Below are 16,165 nucleotides of genomic sequence, written 5' to 3' on the forward strand. Positions count from 1 at the left end.
TCTCTTGATTATATCCGAAATTAGTGGTGCAGGTATTGAAGATATGTTTTATGAGCGAAGTAATATAAAATATAAAATACTACAACTAGTTCAAATAGCTTACAAATGCTTTGATACATTCTTACCAATTTACAATAAAGTATGTTTACGTATTAGAAAATGAAACTACTTGGAGATATTATTAGGAGCATTTATTATTTTTTCAAGATAAACAGATTACAAGAATGCGTCTATTGTGTTTCACATTATTGTTTTTACGATGCTGTTTATCCACAGCAGACATAAGGAAAATGAGGAAGAAATAGTAGGAAATTGTAGAGGTTTCCAGTATAAAAAATATATGAACAAAAAAAAAACAATCTAATCTCTGATCTAGCATGAACAACATACGACTCGTATGTCGTAAGTCGTAAGTCAGTGGGCTTATGAAACTAAATATTATGTTTTGATATCATGGGTGGCCAGAACACAGATAAACAACAATTTTGGGCTTAAGAACAAACAATTTGTTTTTGAATACCTCTTTGATTACTTTCTTGGTTTGGTCTTCTGAACGCTTGAACAAACTGTTGTTCTCAGACGTGTCATATGGTGAATTATATAAAGGTTTATCAGTATGGTTTTGGTTTTTGAATTTTACGCAAAGCTGCAGGAAGGCTAACTGCGCTATTCGTCCCAAATTTAGCAGTGTAGTCACCACCATCTAGGCGGCATGGCCAGGTGGGTTAAGGCGTTCGACTCGTAATCTGAGGGTCGCGGGTTTGAATCTCCGTCGCACCAAAAATGTTCGCCCTTTCAGCCGTGGGGACGTTATAATGTGACGGTCAATCCTACTATTCGGTGGTAAAAGAGTAGCTCAAAAGTTGGCGGTGGGTGGTGATGACTAGCTGCCTTCTCTGTCTTACATTGTTAAATTAGGGACGGCTAGCGCAGATAGCCCTTGAGTTGCTTTGCGTGAAATTCGAAACAAATAAACACCACCACCTACCGCTAAATCTTGAGCTACTCTTTTACCAATAAATAGAGGGACATTAACCGTCACATTATAATGCCCCCATGGCTGAAAGTGCGATCATGTTTGATGTGATGGAGGATTCGAACTCGGGACTCTCAGACTGCTAGTAGAGGGCCCTAACCATCTTTTTCAGTGTGAAATTGTAGCTTGTCATAAGTAGATATCAGCCGAAAAAAATGTATACATTTCTGCACACTGGACAGATCCTACGTAAGACATTCCAGTTTGTATATTAGAAAAATAATATGATATATAATATCTTATATTTGTTGCTACAATCGTTGTTTTTTCTAGCCTTGTTTTATTTTTAAAACGCATACGTGTAGGTGAACTTGCTTGATATGGAAGTAACCAATTACTTTCCTTTCAGCTCAAGTGAGGGCGGGGCTTTCACATCGACGAAACGAGCTTTCAGAAGATTACCGTCACACATCAGTAAAGATAGAGTGTAACAGTATAACTGAAGGTTTCTTGAGAGTTTTAATACTACGGAAGAAGCGAAGAATACCTGGGCGTCCAGTATTACAGAGAAAGCCAGCAGCGGATATGACGAATAAAGTGACTCAAAGTCAACTGACGCTTACCAGCACAGTCGAAACCGAAAAATTCAGGTGAATAAATTTTGAATTAATAATAAATATATACTAGATTTTCCCGGTTCTAGGATAGATTTGTTTGAAGAAAATGTGACGTAATGATATAAAGTGAGTTCATTAGACGCTGACTCCTGTAACTCAAGTGTAATGTGTAAGCATCGTGAGTTCAATAAATATCGACTCCTGTAACTGATATGTAATGTGTAAGCATCGTGAATTCAACAGACACTGACTTGTAACTGAAGTGTAATAACTAAGCATCGTGATTTCAATAGATACTGACACCTGTAACTGAAATGTAATGTGTAAGCACCGTGAGTTCAATAGACACTGACTCGTGTAATTGATATGTAATATCCAAACTGATATGTAATATTCATTATCTGTTGTTTTAATATTAAGAGATATTATAAGTGATTGTGGTTCTTTATATTGCACAGTTATAAACAGGCATGCATCGTACGTAACATGTATATGTAAAGCACTTTCTTACACGAACAATACTAAACTAGGTAGGTTGGAATCGTAGTAATAGGAATTTTATTAACTTTTCACCTGTGTTATAAATTAACTGAGACTTAGAGTTTCAGTTCACTGGTTCTGAGAACTAATGCTCTAATCATGTCTTTCGTTTCTTTTAATGAGGGGTAGATTTTCCTTTCGTCACCGTAATACGAACTTAAGTTTTTCACAGTTTGAATAATATTGAGTTCTGCTGCACGAAATTCATAAAGTACAAGTGAATAAGACACTTTATCAGATTCAGATATAAGCAGTTTAGGAATTTCATGAACTACTTAATACTGCAATTCTTTCATGAGAATAACGAAAGAAGGAAAAGAGCGCCTCTCTATTGAATACAGATGTTTCGACAGATACTTTTGTTATTACACTAGTCTCTTAAAACACTTTCAAAATTTAGCATTGAATGAAAATGTTTCGATACACACCTTTCGCATTACTCTTGTTACGTACTATAATTTATCTGGGATGAGTCTCCAATTTATTATGTTACGTACGTTACGTATTACGATTTCAAATAGCGGGATATTTTGATTTTAATTTAGAAGTTAATTAAATGTCAATACGTATCAAATTTATAATATTTGCCAACAAGATTGTTACACACAATTTTCCTTCTTGATACAAATATATTTTATTATACAAACAACAATACAATTTGTAATAACGGTTATTACAAATAATGATTTATATACAAACGTTTTATAAACTTACAAACGATATCAAGTCTTCTATTTGTTCTGCAATTGAATATTTTATTGACGGTTCACAATGAGCGAGTTAATTATGAGTTGATATTGTTACACTTAACAGCTAGCTAGCTCTTTTTTCTTGACTGGTCTCACGCCATTAACAAGTTGTCTTTTTTACCGACGATGATATCTTATGTCCTCATGGTAACGTCTGAAGTTAATTTACTGAAGGTAATCGGTTTCTAACGTTCGAAATTTATAACCGTTCCTGATCAACTATGAGTAGTTTCCTATTAATCAAATAGGATCAGCGTTTATCAAAGTTATAACTTCTCCGTTTAAAGTATACTAACTGTAGCAAACCAAAATTATTAAACTACCTCTTGGCATGTCAATTTATAAACTTTTCAGGTGAATTACTTGAATACTCGGTTGGGAACAATATTGAAAGACACGCTAGTGCTCTCGTAAAACATATATTTTTGAATTTTTTACAGAATAGGCTGGACTCTCACAATACACATTTAACAATATAAATTACATGCATTTCTAAATATATATTAAACTGATACAGATATACGTAGTTAAATAAATTTATAATAGTAAATCTCTTACACACTAGACGCTCAAAATACTTCCAGAGTTCAACATTGAATGTGTCGACAAAAATCTTTACTATTACTATAGTCTCTCAAAATACTTCCTAAATTCAGTATAATATTAAGCTATTTGTTGGGTCTTTAAAGTGAAGGTAATAAAATCTCAAAGCACGTACATGATGTCTTTGAAAAGTAAGTGTAATTGAATACAAGATAAACGTTTTACTGCTAGTGGCAACAACTTTAGAAAACAGTATTTATTAGTACTACACTTGAGAATAGTGTGAAAGTCACGAAACATCTGTATGCCTCTAGTTAATCGTAATGAAAGGCAGAACTGTTAATTCTGGCAGGCGTATACTTCTCTGGAAAGACTCTAGAGGAAAGCAAAAGCGCGGAGATGTTGATATCTACTATTAGCGTAGAGAATATTAACATATATACTGCTGGACACAACTATTATCTGAAAGAAGATATGCTCTGAAAGTTTACACCTAGGACTAATTTTAAGAATGTAAAAATTACTTTTAATATTGTATACGATACATTTCAGTATCTATATATATATATAAATGTTTCTATATTTCATTCCAACTATCCGAAAGATCCAACTGAGCCTTCGTTAATTTCACAGACTGTACCAACAGACTACATACCGCTCCATTCTTAACAGTATATTTACATATTTAAAGGATGCGTTGTTAAACTTCTCTTAATAAAGGTAGCTCATTTTGTGTCTTATTTCAAGACATTAAAGTACAGGCAAAAGTAATTATTGTTGATGTTATCTTACACATAAAGCAAGTTTGTGATTATGTTTTTATCCGTATCATAGCTGGTACTTTTAAAAGATTTGATGCTCAATTGGAGTTCCTATCTAATTAGGATTTACTAAATGTATAGTAGTGAAGTGCTATAGGTTTCAAAGTGCAAAAATACTTTGTTCTTAAAGTTGCACAGTTTCACACACTCTTTATCGAAGCTGCAAAGATGCATATTATGCATTATTTTGCATAATATCTTATGCAAAAATACTTCGTTCTTAAAGTTGCACAGTTTCACACACTCTTTATCGAAGCTGCAAAGCGAAATTTTGTTTGGTAATTTAGGTGATGTTGACTGAATAGTTAAACCACTTCTTAAAGAATCGCTTTTGTTATGTAAACTATTTATAATAAATACAGTGGTAAGTATTTGGTACTTGCAAATACTTTTTTCTTTATGATTTATCAATTTCTATGTATTTACTTGACTGAAATAACTGTGACCGTTGTAATATAAGTCATTCCGACTTTCAGTACATATGTAATAAAAAGATGGTAATTACCAAATTTAGAGAAGTCGTTAACATTTTAGAATCCATTTATATACAAAACACAAAAATCTGCGTATCTGTCTGTCCGTTATCTGACTACTCCTAGGTTATTGGGTCAATCTCAACCAAACTTTGTGAGATGGGAGTTTTGAACAAGAGGCATGTTACTGAGGGGTTTTACAATCCCCACTTCCATTATTTTTGACGGAAGTTAATTTTTGCTACATTCATAGATGGCCCGACGTCTTTACACCAAAAAAATACTACATTTTCTGTAAAACAACATACACATTGTGTGGAGGATGGCAAACAAACGTCTCATATCTCTAACAGAGTGCGCTAGAACTGCCTATGGAGGAACACAATGAAAACAATGGCCGTCACTGCTTCAATATTACAGCAATATAATGCTGATACGTAAAGCCATTTCTTGAGTTAAACACACTTTCTACTTTAATCAGTGAACTTTCAATTTCTACGTGCAATGACCATCAACTAATTATTCACACGAACCACTGTAGAATGTCATTAGAAGCTGGGTGTTGAAAGCGAGTAACAATAAACACTCCTACCATCACTACTTTTTACTCTACCTCTTTCTATAAAATCACCTTGACAATAGCACAGTATATACCATATTTTAAATTTGCGCGTTCTGAGTTCTTACAGCTCAGACAGAACATTTAGTGAGGGAATAATGAATACTGTAATCTTATGTTATGCTATAAATAGATATGTAAAAGTTGAGAATTGCGTTATTTATTATAGTATCCACTAGTACATTTTTTAAAGTTCGTAATCTGGACAAAGAACGGATATTCTAGATTGTCTTAGGATAATTTTATCAATATTTTACTGTTTATATTTTGAATACTTTAATTGCCATAATAATCGGTTTAAGGATGTTCCAAACTTAGAAATAATGGTGTGAATATATTTTCAAACATTGAAATAAATGCGAAAAGGCTCTTGAAGTTAAAGAAGGTTAATAGAATTACTCAGGTAAAATGTACTGATTATACAAGGTTAATAGAATTACAAAGGTAAATTGTATTGATTATACAGCTTTATAAAGACTGATGTTAGGCTTTATAAGATTAAGGAGCGACGAATAGGTTTGTACATATTAACAATTGCCAGTAGGATTATTAAGAGCTAACAAGCTCATATATTTCAACAAAAGAGCTAATATCTTATAGAACTTGAACATGCAGAGAGATTTAAGCCATGAAAGAAGTGCTAACAGTCTTGTACAGCTAAAACAAAAATAGCAAGAGAGTCATAGAAATTAAAACTGATAGTATAGGGTGTTCGGAAAGTCACTGTGCACTTATATATTTATTGACAGACAAAACTGCACAGTGACTTTCCGAACACCCTGTATGAATTTAGAGCTTGAAACTGCTATTTTTGTTCCTAGTAAGTTTAGATGATTAAAAAGCTTGTTTAGCAGGCCAGTGTTTGGTTAAGAAAGTGCAAATAAATATATACACATTAAAGAGTCCTAAAAAACCAAAGCATTTTAAAGAAAGTTCTATTAGTCTTACAAATGTTGAGAAAGTGTGACAGGGTTCATGCTTTTAAATAAACCGCTAGTAGGTATATATATATATATGTCAAAGAAACCGCTAATGGATTTGTCCTCCAGTACTGAATGATAAGTCTGAATGTTCATGACTTGAAAATTTTGGTTTCAATGCCTGCGATGGGCATAAAACAGATAACACATTGTGTAATTTATACAGAAGGAAATCAAACAAGGTATTGCAGGTTAAATAAACTACTTATTGAATTATAGAACTACAAGAAAGTATATCCATATGCAGTTCAAATTAACTGTTAACAGACTAATGCAGTTAAAGAACGAACTAATGGGCTTATATGAGGTAATTGAAGCTTAGAAAAGTAAAACCAAGACAGGTTAAAGCAGGATTAATTGTGTGATTTTTTTCGAAATCGAAAATGAAATAAAAAGTATAACTAAATTTATAAAAGTTAAATATAGTTTTAATTTTAACTTGATGTAAGCGTATATGTGTGAATAACGCGAATTTTTATGTTTGTTATAGCTTATAGTTTGGTTCAGAGAAGTTGTAAGCTTTCAATGTGATATTTATCGAAAGGCCAAGATCAATCTTTGGTTATTACTAAGGTTTCCGAATTTTTTCTTAATACATCGCATACACTAATATCTACATATACCTTACATGCAGTTTAGAGATATTTTAAAAAAGGTATTTACTGATACGAATTCTTCCTACCAATACTTTTCTTATACAAAGAAAAATTTGAGTAATCAATGCATGTAAATTGATGAGTAATCGATGCATACATTATTTTTATCATAAACACAGAAACAGGCAGTTTGCACTTTATTTAAATTGTTACAAAATGTAATTTTGATTATTTTCATGCCACCAAATGAATCCTTTCATTTTTATCAGATATCATAAGCTAACATAACAAGGGACGTTTTGGTCCCTCTCGGCTTATATAAACTAACTTAAACTAAACATAAAAACTGAAAGTCAGCCATTATTATTAAAATATATATCAAGATTTTCCTTAAATTTCATTTTCCGGTATTTTAGCAATAACTTTATCGACTTTCAACATTAAAATATGTGGTTCGATTCCCCGTCGTGGACACAGTACATAGTATGCTCTGAAACGACAATAAGAACCTTAAATTACTTTGATTTAACATCTGTCACATCCAAGAGCCAAACACAGTTAAAAAAATAAAACTATCTCAGCTGAAAGTGACTCCTGCCATGCCAAAACTTATTCTTACTGTTAACTTAGAGAAAAGATGATGTATTAATACATTGTTAATTCTGTTAACAATATTAATAAAATCTTATCTTATTTTATTTTCAATAGAAAACAAGTTCAGAGGTCTTAAGCTATCCTCGTACGATAAACTAGGCATTATCCTAGTAGCCCTCCTTTGAACACTTTTCAACAATTCAATGAATTTTCTAAAATTAAGAACTCAAACTTTAGACACTTCAAATGTATTCTAACCAATGACTTACAGTCTCTTTAAAATTGTATACAGTATTTCTATAGATAAAGCATAAAATACTATTTGCGCTGCCAGAAGCAACAGGACACTGCTTGGGTGGCTTTAGAGACTGATCTGTCAGAACTCAAAGATATTTTTCTTTCTCAACACTACTAAGTTATTACCTTCAAAATTATACTTATAATTCGAAATATGATATTCAACATGCATTGCTTTACATTCATTATAATTAAAAACCATCTGTCATTTATTCGCCCAGCTCACCAAACAATTCATATTCTTTTGTCAGAAACAGTATCCTTCTTAAAGCAAACAACGCCCACAAAATTAATGTCGTCATTAAACTTATATAATTTACTGACTATTCCTACAACTACATCATTAATGTAAATCAAAAACAGCTAATGTTCTAAGAGTGAGTTCTGAGGTAATCTACTCGTGACATTAATCCAAAATGATTGAATTCCATTTATTATCTCAGTTTTTATCCGATAAGCTGACCTAACCCACACACACAAAGTTACTTTTAAAATAAATCTTTATATGGTGCCTTTTCAAACGTTTTATGAAAATTCAGATACACCAAATCCACTCTTGTACTCTCATTTACATAAGCACAAAGCTCTTCAAAGAATGTCAAAAGGTTAGTAAAGCAAGATTTTCCCCTAGCGAAATTATTATGACTATCTAACAAAATATTGAGCTTTTTTAAACGACTTTATAAGACTTTCAAAATCATTTCCCAAAAGTGATGCAGGAATAATAGGCCAATAATTTTTTACATTTACCTTGAAAAGAAGAGTAACATTAGCTAACCTTCACTCTTCTGGCATTTACACACTATTCAAGCGTTCAAATACTTAACCTCCTTTAGTACTCTTGGGAAAATGTTACCTGGCCCAAAAGCTTTATCGTTCTTTAAAGTTCCTAATTTTTTCTTAATAAACTCAGAATTAATGTGATCATTTTATGCAATCCTATTTCCATTTATTAGGACAATTACTTAAACCTTAATTAGTAAAGAGTGAAGAAGAAAATAACCTAGCCATCACAGAATCACCAAATATTAAACTTCCTGTACTATCCTTCAAAGGTCATGCTTCCAACCTATCACTTTACTTACATTTAATGTGTTTGAAGATTTTCTTACTGTTAATATAACAGCTATCTTGATCTTCTGTAATCTTCCATAATTGCAGTCAATTTAAATTTAATGATTTGGTTTTAAATTTTGCGCAAAGCTACACGAGGTCTATCCGCGCTAGCCGTCCCTAATTGAGCAGTGTAAGACTAGAGGGAAGGGCAACTAGTCATCACCACCCACCCACCCATCACCAACTCTTGGGTTACTCTTTTACCAACAAAGAGTGGGATTAACTGTGACATTATAACGCCCACACGGCTGAAAGAGCGAGCATGTTTGGTATGACGAGGATTCGAACCAGCGCCTCTGAATTACGAGTCGAGCGCCTTAACCACTTGGCCATGCCGAGAATAAAGTTAATATATTGATAATGCTTTCTTAAATGTTACCTTTTATACTTTTTTTTTTTTTTTGAGTCAACTTGTTTTTCTTTTATGCAGACAACTATTTTTTGTCAGTAAAGAACTTGTATATGTTGAATATTTAAGTACTTATTTTAACTTTTTCCCAATATTTGATCAGTATTTCCACTTAATTCAGGCATACAATTCATAACATATAATTCTTGTCTCACCTGTTCAATTTTTTTTTTCAGTTTTTGAAATTTGAGACCAAACTCTCATTATTCCTTTATCTTTTTATGGAACAAAACATGAAAGAAGCAACATTTGTTTGCACTCAGATGTTCGCCAGTCTCTACTCTATCAACTCTTTTTTTTTTTATTACAAGTTAATAATAAATCTAAAACAGCATTGTTTCCAGTATATTCTCTAAATAATTATTGTGGATAAACATCCTGTCTCCTTCAAGAATTTTCTCTAATAGTTTCCAACCTATATGAATAAAATTAGTGATGCTGTAATCTGTTTTTTGTTTGGTTGGGTCATTTAAACTATTATATAAATGTAAGGCCATGTACAACCCACGTAACGATGAGAAATTAATTTATGTTTTCTTTAACCTATAGGCTACTATCAGTTGTATTTATTGGCCTAAATTCACAAATAACCTTTCGATTTTCAGTAAGATATTTTTATCAAAACTAACTTATTAATAAGTTCACTTGTGTAATAACACGCCTAATTGATCAAGCAACTGAACATATGACCCCCAGTGGCACAGCAGAATATATGAAACCGGGTTTTGATACTCGTAGTGGACAGAGAAAAGCCCTTTCCCATAGGTTTGTTTGTTTGTTTTGGAATTTCGCAGCTACTCGAGTATCTGTCCCTAATTTAGCAGTGTAAGACTAGAAGTCACCACCCACCGCCAACTCTTGGGCTACTCTTTACCAACGAAAGTGGGATTGACCGTCAGTATACACCCCACGGCTGGGAGGGCGATAGCACGACGGGGCGCGAACCCGCGACCCGCATTGTGTAAAGCGGTATGTGTGCTTCGATACCCAAATTGTGTAGCTTTGTGCTTAATTACAAAAAAAAAAAAAATATATGTTCCTCGGTAAAAGAATGGCAAGTTTTCGGATTTACGATGCTGAAATCAGGGGTTCGATTCCCCTGACATAGCAGGTAGCCCGCTCTGACTTTGCTGCAAGAAAACAAAAATTGAGTATACGCAATAACTAATACTGACTGAAATACCTTGTTGAAATTAAGTACTTCACTGGGCGGTTTGCACTCTTCCAAGTGAAAGATGATTCAATGTCTCAGTGAGTTTTCTATTTATAAAGAAGTCTTGTTTCTAGGCGCTTCGAAAAGTCTATCAATCACCAACATTTAATAATATTCTGGGTGTTCTAAATTGAAGTCACTTAAGAGATTTTTAACGTTTCAGTTTGTACTGTCATGAGTTTAATAAAAAGTGCGAATGCCATAAATCATGAGAAGAATTACGCACTTTGTAGGTTACAACACAGCATGATATACGAACTTCAACAACAAAAAATAAAAAATATATATATTTGTTACTTGTAATTTGGGTTCATTTACTCTTGAAACAGAACACTTTCGAGGACTTTCCGAAAGTACATCTAATATTCGCTCAAAGTTTACTATGCTAAGGATTTACTACTTTTTAGGCTCTATATACACTACAGTTTCATTTGGTTATGTAGACAATGCTACTGTAAGGCTAGTTTAGTGCCTATTAAATTATCGGAAGTGCTAGGGTATTTGATTTTAGGTTATGGGTATACTAAAATTGTGGAGTGTTTTCTAAAGTTTATATTAGGTTAATATGATGACTATAGAAGTAATGTTTCGATTTGACTAATTCACTGGCTATTGAGGCAATTGTTATCTTTTAATTAGGCTAGTATGGTGTATATTGATGTAACGTTTCTACTGAGTTGGTGTGAGAGAATATCGAGGTACTGTTTCTACAAAGCAAGTGAAGTTTTTATTAAGATAACACTTCTGCTAGGAAAGTGTGGTGTTATCGAAGTAACATTTCTGCTAAGTCAGTGAAGTATCTAACGTTTCTACTGGAATAATGTGGTGGCTATTGAATAACCTTTCTACTAGGCTAGTGAAACGTCTATGGAGGTTACGATTCTAATAGGGTGGTGTGGTATTTATCAAGGTAATGTGTTGCCATTTTTTTTAGTGCAAAGCTTCAAAATGGGCTATCTGCACTCTGTCTACTGCGGGGAATCGAACCCCAGATTTTAATGTTGGAATTCATATACTTACCAGGAGAATGAGATAACACTTCTACTAGGGCGATGTGATGTGCACTGAAGTTACGTTTCTACTTGGACTTGTGTGCTGGTTCACCTTAGGTAATACTTTTATTGAGCTAAAGTGGCGTCTACAAAAAAACAGAGTTATGATGCAAATTAATTTATGATAACTTCCATAAATATATAACAGTTAAAGCAGGAGTTTACGCTGATTGCAAAATTTGATTAAGTGTTGTTCTTTTTTCGTTGGGAAATTAAATTATCTATTGAAAAAATTGTTTTATCTTTGTTTCTAATCATTTTTGGAATAATACTGTTGCGTATTGTAATTAATTAACCTTTGTTTAAAGGTGTTATATTACTGATTTATAAACAAAGATCAAGTGAATTTTCTTCGAGGCAGCTAATTTGTATTTAAAGAGCTTCTGTGAACCATCTTATTTGGGTGGATATTGTTGTGGTTTTATAGAATTATAATTAACTCATTTATTATGATTCGGATCTATTTGACCCGACACTAGTTACTCTAACTTTACGATATAAATATATACATATTTGAGTTTATCATAATCAGTCGTTACATACTTAGTGTACAGTATTATATTAAGCCCTGGTGTGCATACTGCGTGTTTGATAAACAGTGTCACACTAACTGAATGTTAGAGTACATTATGCCTGTTTGATATACATTATTGCATTAATTTAGTCTTGAGGTAAACACTGTATGATTGAGTAGTATTATTAAATTTCTAAACGTCTGATCAAACTGATACCTTCTCTGGTACGTCTTTTATTCCTTGTGTTTTCTAACCTTCTTATTACTTTTCTCTCCTGATATAGATTACTTGAAGTTCATTTTTATTTCTTATCGACGAGAAATATAAAGTCAAATTAAATTATTCCCCAGTAAATAATTAACAGCAGAAGAGACCTCGTTATCTTAGAAGAGCAAACGAAATTAAATTTCGGCCCTACAGAATTTTTAGTTTGGTATCTTTCTGATCGTAGCTCTGTAGAAGTATTTGATTTTTAATGCACTGAAAACTAAGTTAAACAAAAATATGTTTATTTTTGTGACACCTTGATCATTGAATTCTTATGTAAGAGAACTTGAAGGTATTGACACTACTGTCATCAAAACAAGCACAGATCAAAATTAAACACATAGACCTAGTAATGAGCATTGTTGATTAAATATAATTCTCAAACTATATGAACTACAATGATTACAATGCATTATCATCACCAGTTTGTACCTTTCTTGTTTTCGGCCGTAAACTCAGTAATATCTCAAGAGACTCGGCCAACCCAGGATCGTTACGCTATGACTAATCTAACAGTGCAGAATAATTGTTGTAATAAAACGAAAAACAAAAAAATAAACTATAGAAAACTAAAAGATGAATTAGACGTGTTAAATATTTTAACCAACAGTCTGTATGTCTGATCTGTTGTAAATTTTTTACTTGTTTATAACTATGTTTAAGTGAGATCTAACATAATAAGGTTAATGTTATTTCTGGCTCGGCTAGGTCTACTTTATTTTAGACTTAAATCACGAACTAAAGAAACAATCTGAAAAAGTATTTTTGATAAAAACTAAACTAAAAATAATAATAAATTGAAAATTAGTACAGTGTAAAATAAGCACTAAAGTAAAATAAAAAGGAAAAATAATTATTAATAATTGTTGTTTGTAATTAAGTACAAAGCTCTGCGCCCCAACGGATATCGAAACCTGGTTTTCAGCGTTATAAGTCCATAGACATTCCACTGTGCCACTGGGGGGTAAAGGGGTAATACTAAGAGATAAAGTAGCTATATTACCTACCCTAACTAATATTGTTTGTTCACGCTATAGTAAAAGTTGTACTTGACATGGACAGCTTAACAGATGTAGGTTAGCTTTAAAGTAATAAACTAAGCTAATAATTTGAAATAACATTTAAAATAAGAATAATGAATAATAATAATTAACATGATTTATGATATAAGTAAAATTCAGTAGTGTGAGTAATAGTGTATGAAGGAAGGGATTGAGTATAAAAAAACAACAAAAAATCTCTGGTAATACATCTTATCAGAGTGACGTCTCTACTTCCAGATCAGCAAAACGTATGTCATTGTTGTCCGTTATGTTATAATATAAGTTATGCAGGTTATATCCACACGTTTTCGCTTCTCCTGTTAGTTGAAAATATCCGTATAGAAAGGTACGAATTTTTACATTTTTTTGGTGAATATAAAGAAGGTTTTGGTTTTGCTAATCTGCTACAAGAGGTTTAAAATCTGTCCGCTAGATGATGTTATATACATTAAAAGTCCAAAAGCGACCAAAAATTTGAGATTAACGAAAAAAATCAGTTCCTTACCCTATTTCTGAGGTGTTGTAACATAAATAGAATTGATCGAATATTTACAATACAATATTTCTTGCCAATCCATTATTCTAAACTGTGAATATGTCATTCGTACCCTAACCGGCTTGAAAAATCTTGGGATTGTACGAAACTGAGTAAAAATATACGAAGGAAGGGGTAGGGTACCAAACAAAAAAAACCCTCAGGTAATACACCTTATCAGAGTGACGTCTCTACTCCAAAATCAGCAAAACAAATATCATTCTTGTCCATTTTGTTATAAAATAAGTTATGCAGGTTACACCCACAAGTTTTCGCTTCTCCATTAGTTGAAAAAAACAATAAAAGATTATTCACTTTTACTAGGTCAATTGTACGTAAAACTAACGTAAACAATCCCAACAGAGCAACTAGAAAGAAAGTAGGAGAGTAACCCATTATTGTTAAACCCATACACATGTTTGGAACTATGCATACACTAACATTTGGGAACAATTTTCACCTAAGCTTACCAGTACAATATTGTGTGCTTTTTGAGTGCATGTTAACCCACAAAAAGTACGTATAAATCGATTGAAAGGTCAGTTTCTATTTCGGTCATTAAATTTATTTATGTAATTTTTTCGTATATCTTTATATATATATGTCTGTATATATATCTATATAAAGGTTTTCATTTTCACCACTATTTACATTGCTTATGTAAAGATTTGTTTGCCGTTAAGCATAACGCAACACAATAAGCAAGCTATCAGTGTGGTGCCTCTACAGGTATCGAAGCCAGGTGTTTAGCGTTATAAACATTCAGATTTATAGCTTACTCAATAGGAGCATAAAAGTTTTGGTTTTCTCTAATACTTACTTCGTTTATAAAAGTTTTGGTTCTCTCTAATACTTACATCGTTTATAAAAGTTTAGGTTCTCTCTAATACTTAGATCGTTTATAAAAGTTTAGATTCTCTCTAATACTTAGATCGTTTATAAAAGTTTAATTCTCACAAATATCTATATTCTTGACGTGAAGGTTTTGATTCTCTCCAGTGTTTATGTTGTTAATATCAAAGTTTTGATCATTTCCGGTATTTATATTTTGATATAAAGGTTGTAATTATCTCCAATATTTTATTTAAGTGAAACTCTTGACAAGATTACCAATACGCAATGCAGCAACATTTTTGTATGAAAAAAACACAATAATGAAAATATATAGTAACGAGTAACCTATAAAACTTCATTGGTAATACTTAAGTTGAACAACTAAAAACTTCTGCTGTATTGTGTCATGTGAGTTAAAAGTGTTCCTCATTTGTTTGTGAAACTGATTTTGTAAGAGTCCAGTTAGAGAATAACACACTGGCATAACTGATTCATTCTTTTATTTTTAATGAGAATCTTGATTATGTATTCGAACTCCGTATGACTGTTGACATGTAGCGTCATATTTTTTTTAGACACAAACGGGTTGATAGGAAACAGACGTGACTGAACACAAATTATCTTTAATTGAGCGAGCTGTGATGAAATTCAAGATATGACAACCCGATGAAATCGGATTGTTGGGGGTGCGAATTAGATCGTTTCCTACACGTCTGAAAAGATGGAGCATTTTGACTTACGTAGAAAATAGCTTGAATTAACGTAAACATATTAATCAAACCCCTAACCTTTTTCACCTTCTTCATTGTACCCGTTTCTTTTTCATAAGTTAATATTTTGCGTCAAGAATGTAGCGCACGAAACTAACTACATCGTTAAAACATAAACATGAAAAAAAGTAAATTCTAAGGTCAGCTTTGTAGCAGTAAAAAAACAACAAAAAATATACGGCACAACCAGATATGTGTTGCACACATTTCTTGTATTTTCTAATGTACGGACACTACCGTGTACTTCTTTTTCAAACATTGTTTTTTTAACGTAAAGCTAAACAATTATCCATCTGCTATCTGTCCAACTAGAGGAATCGCACCCCAGACTTTTCAATTATAAGCCCGTGAACTTATCGCTGATCCACTAGTGAACCTTAAGATTAGAAAATACGAAGAACAATTTATCATGTAACGTTTTTGTCAGAGAAAATTATATAATTGAGGGGACTACGTAATTACAACTAATTACATTTACTGCAATATGAAACTTACATAAAATGTAACACTATTTGTTTTTAATAGAAGTGAAATGTGTTCAATTCACATAATAACACAATATGTCAACATGTAACGTTTGATTTTAGAAAAGGAAAACGTATTCGT

General features: G+C 32.3%; 1 protein-coding gene across 1 annotated transcript in view; it reads left to right on the top strand.

Annotated features, from left to right (window-relative positions):
• Positions 1-1,402: 1,402 nt before the first annotated feature.
• The window catches only part of LOC143230472 (neprilysin-2-like), an 84,886-nt gene continuing 70,123 nt past the window's right edge, over positions 1,403-16,165 (top strand). The window contains exon 1 of the mRNA XM_076464103.1: positions 1,403-1,626. Coding sequence (XP_076320218.1) covers positions 1,562-1,626 — 65 coding nt within the window. The 5' untranslated portion in view covers positions 1,403-1,561. The remainder of the gene's footprint in view (positions 1,627-16,165) is intronic.

This window comes from Tachypleus tridentatus, chromosome 10 (genome assembly GCF_004210375.1).
Source record: "Tachypleus tridentatus isolate NWPU-2018 chromosome 10, ASM421037v1, whole genome shotgun sequence".
Classification (NCBI taxonomy): Eukaryota; Metazoa; Arthropoda; class Merostomata; order Xiphosura; family Limulidae; genus Tachypleus; species Tachypleus tridentatus.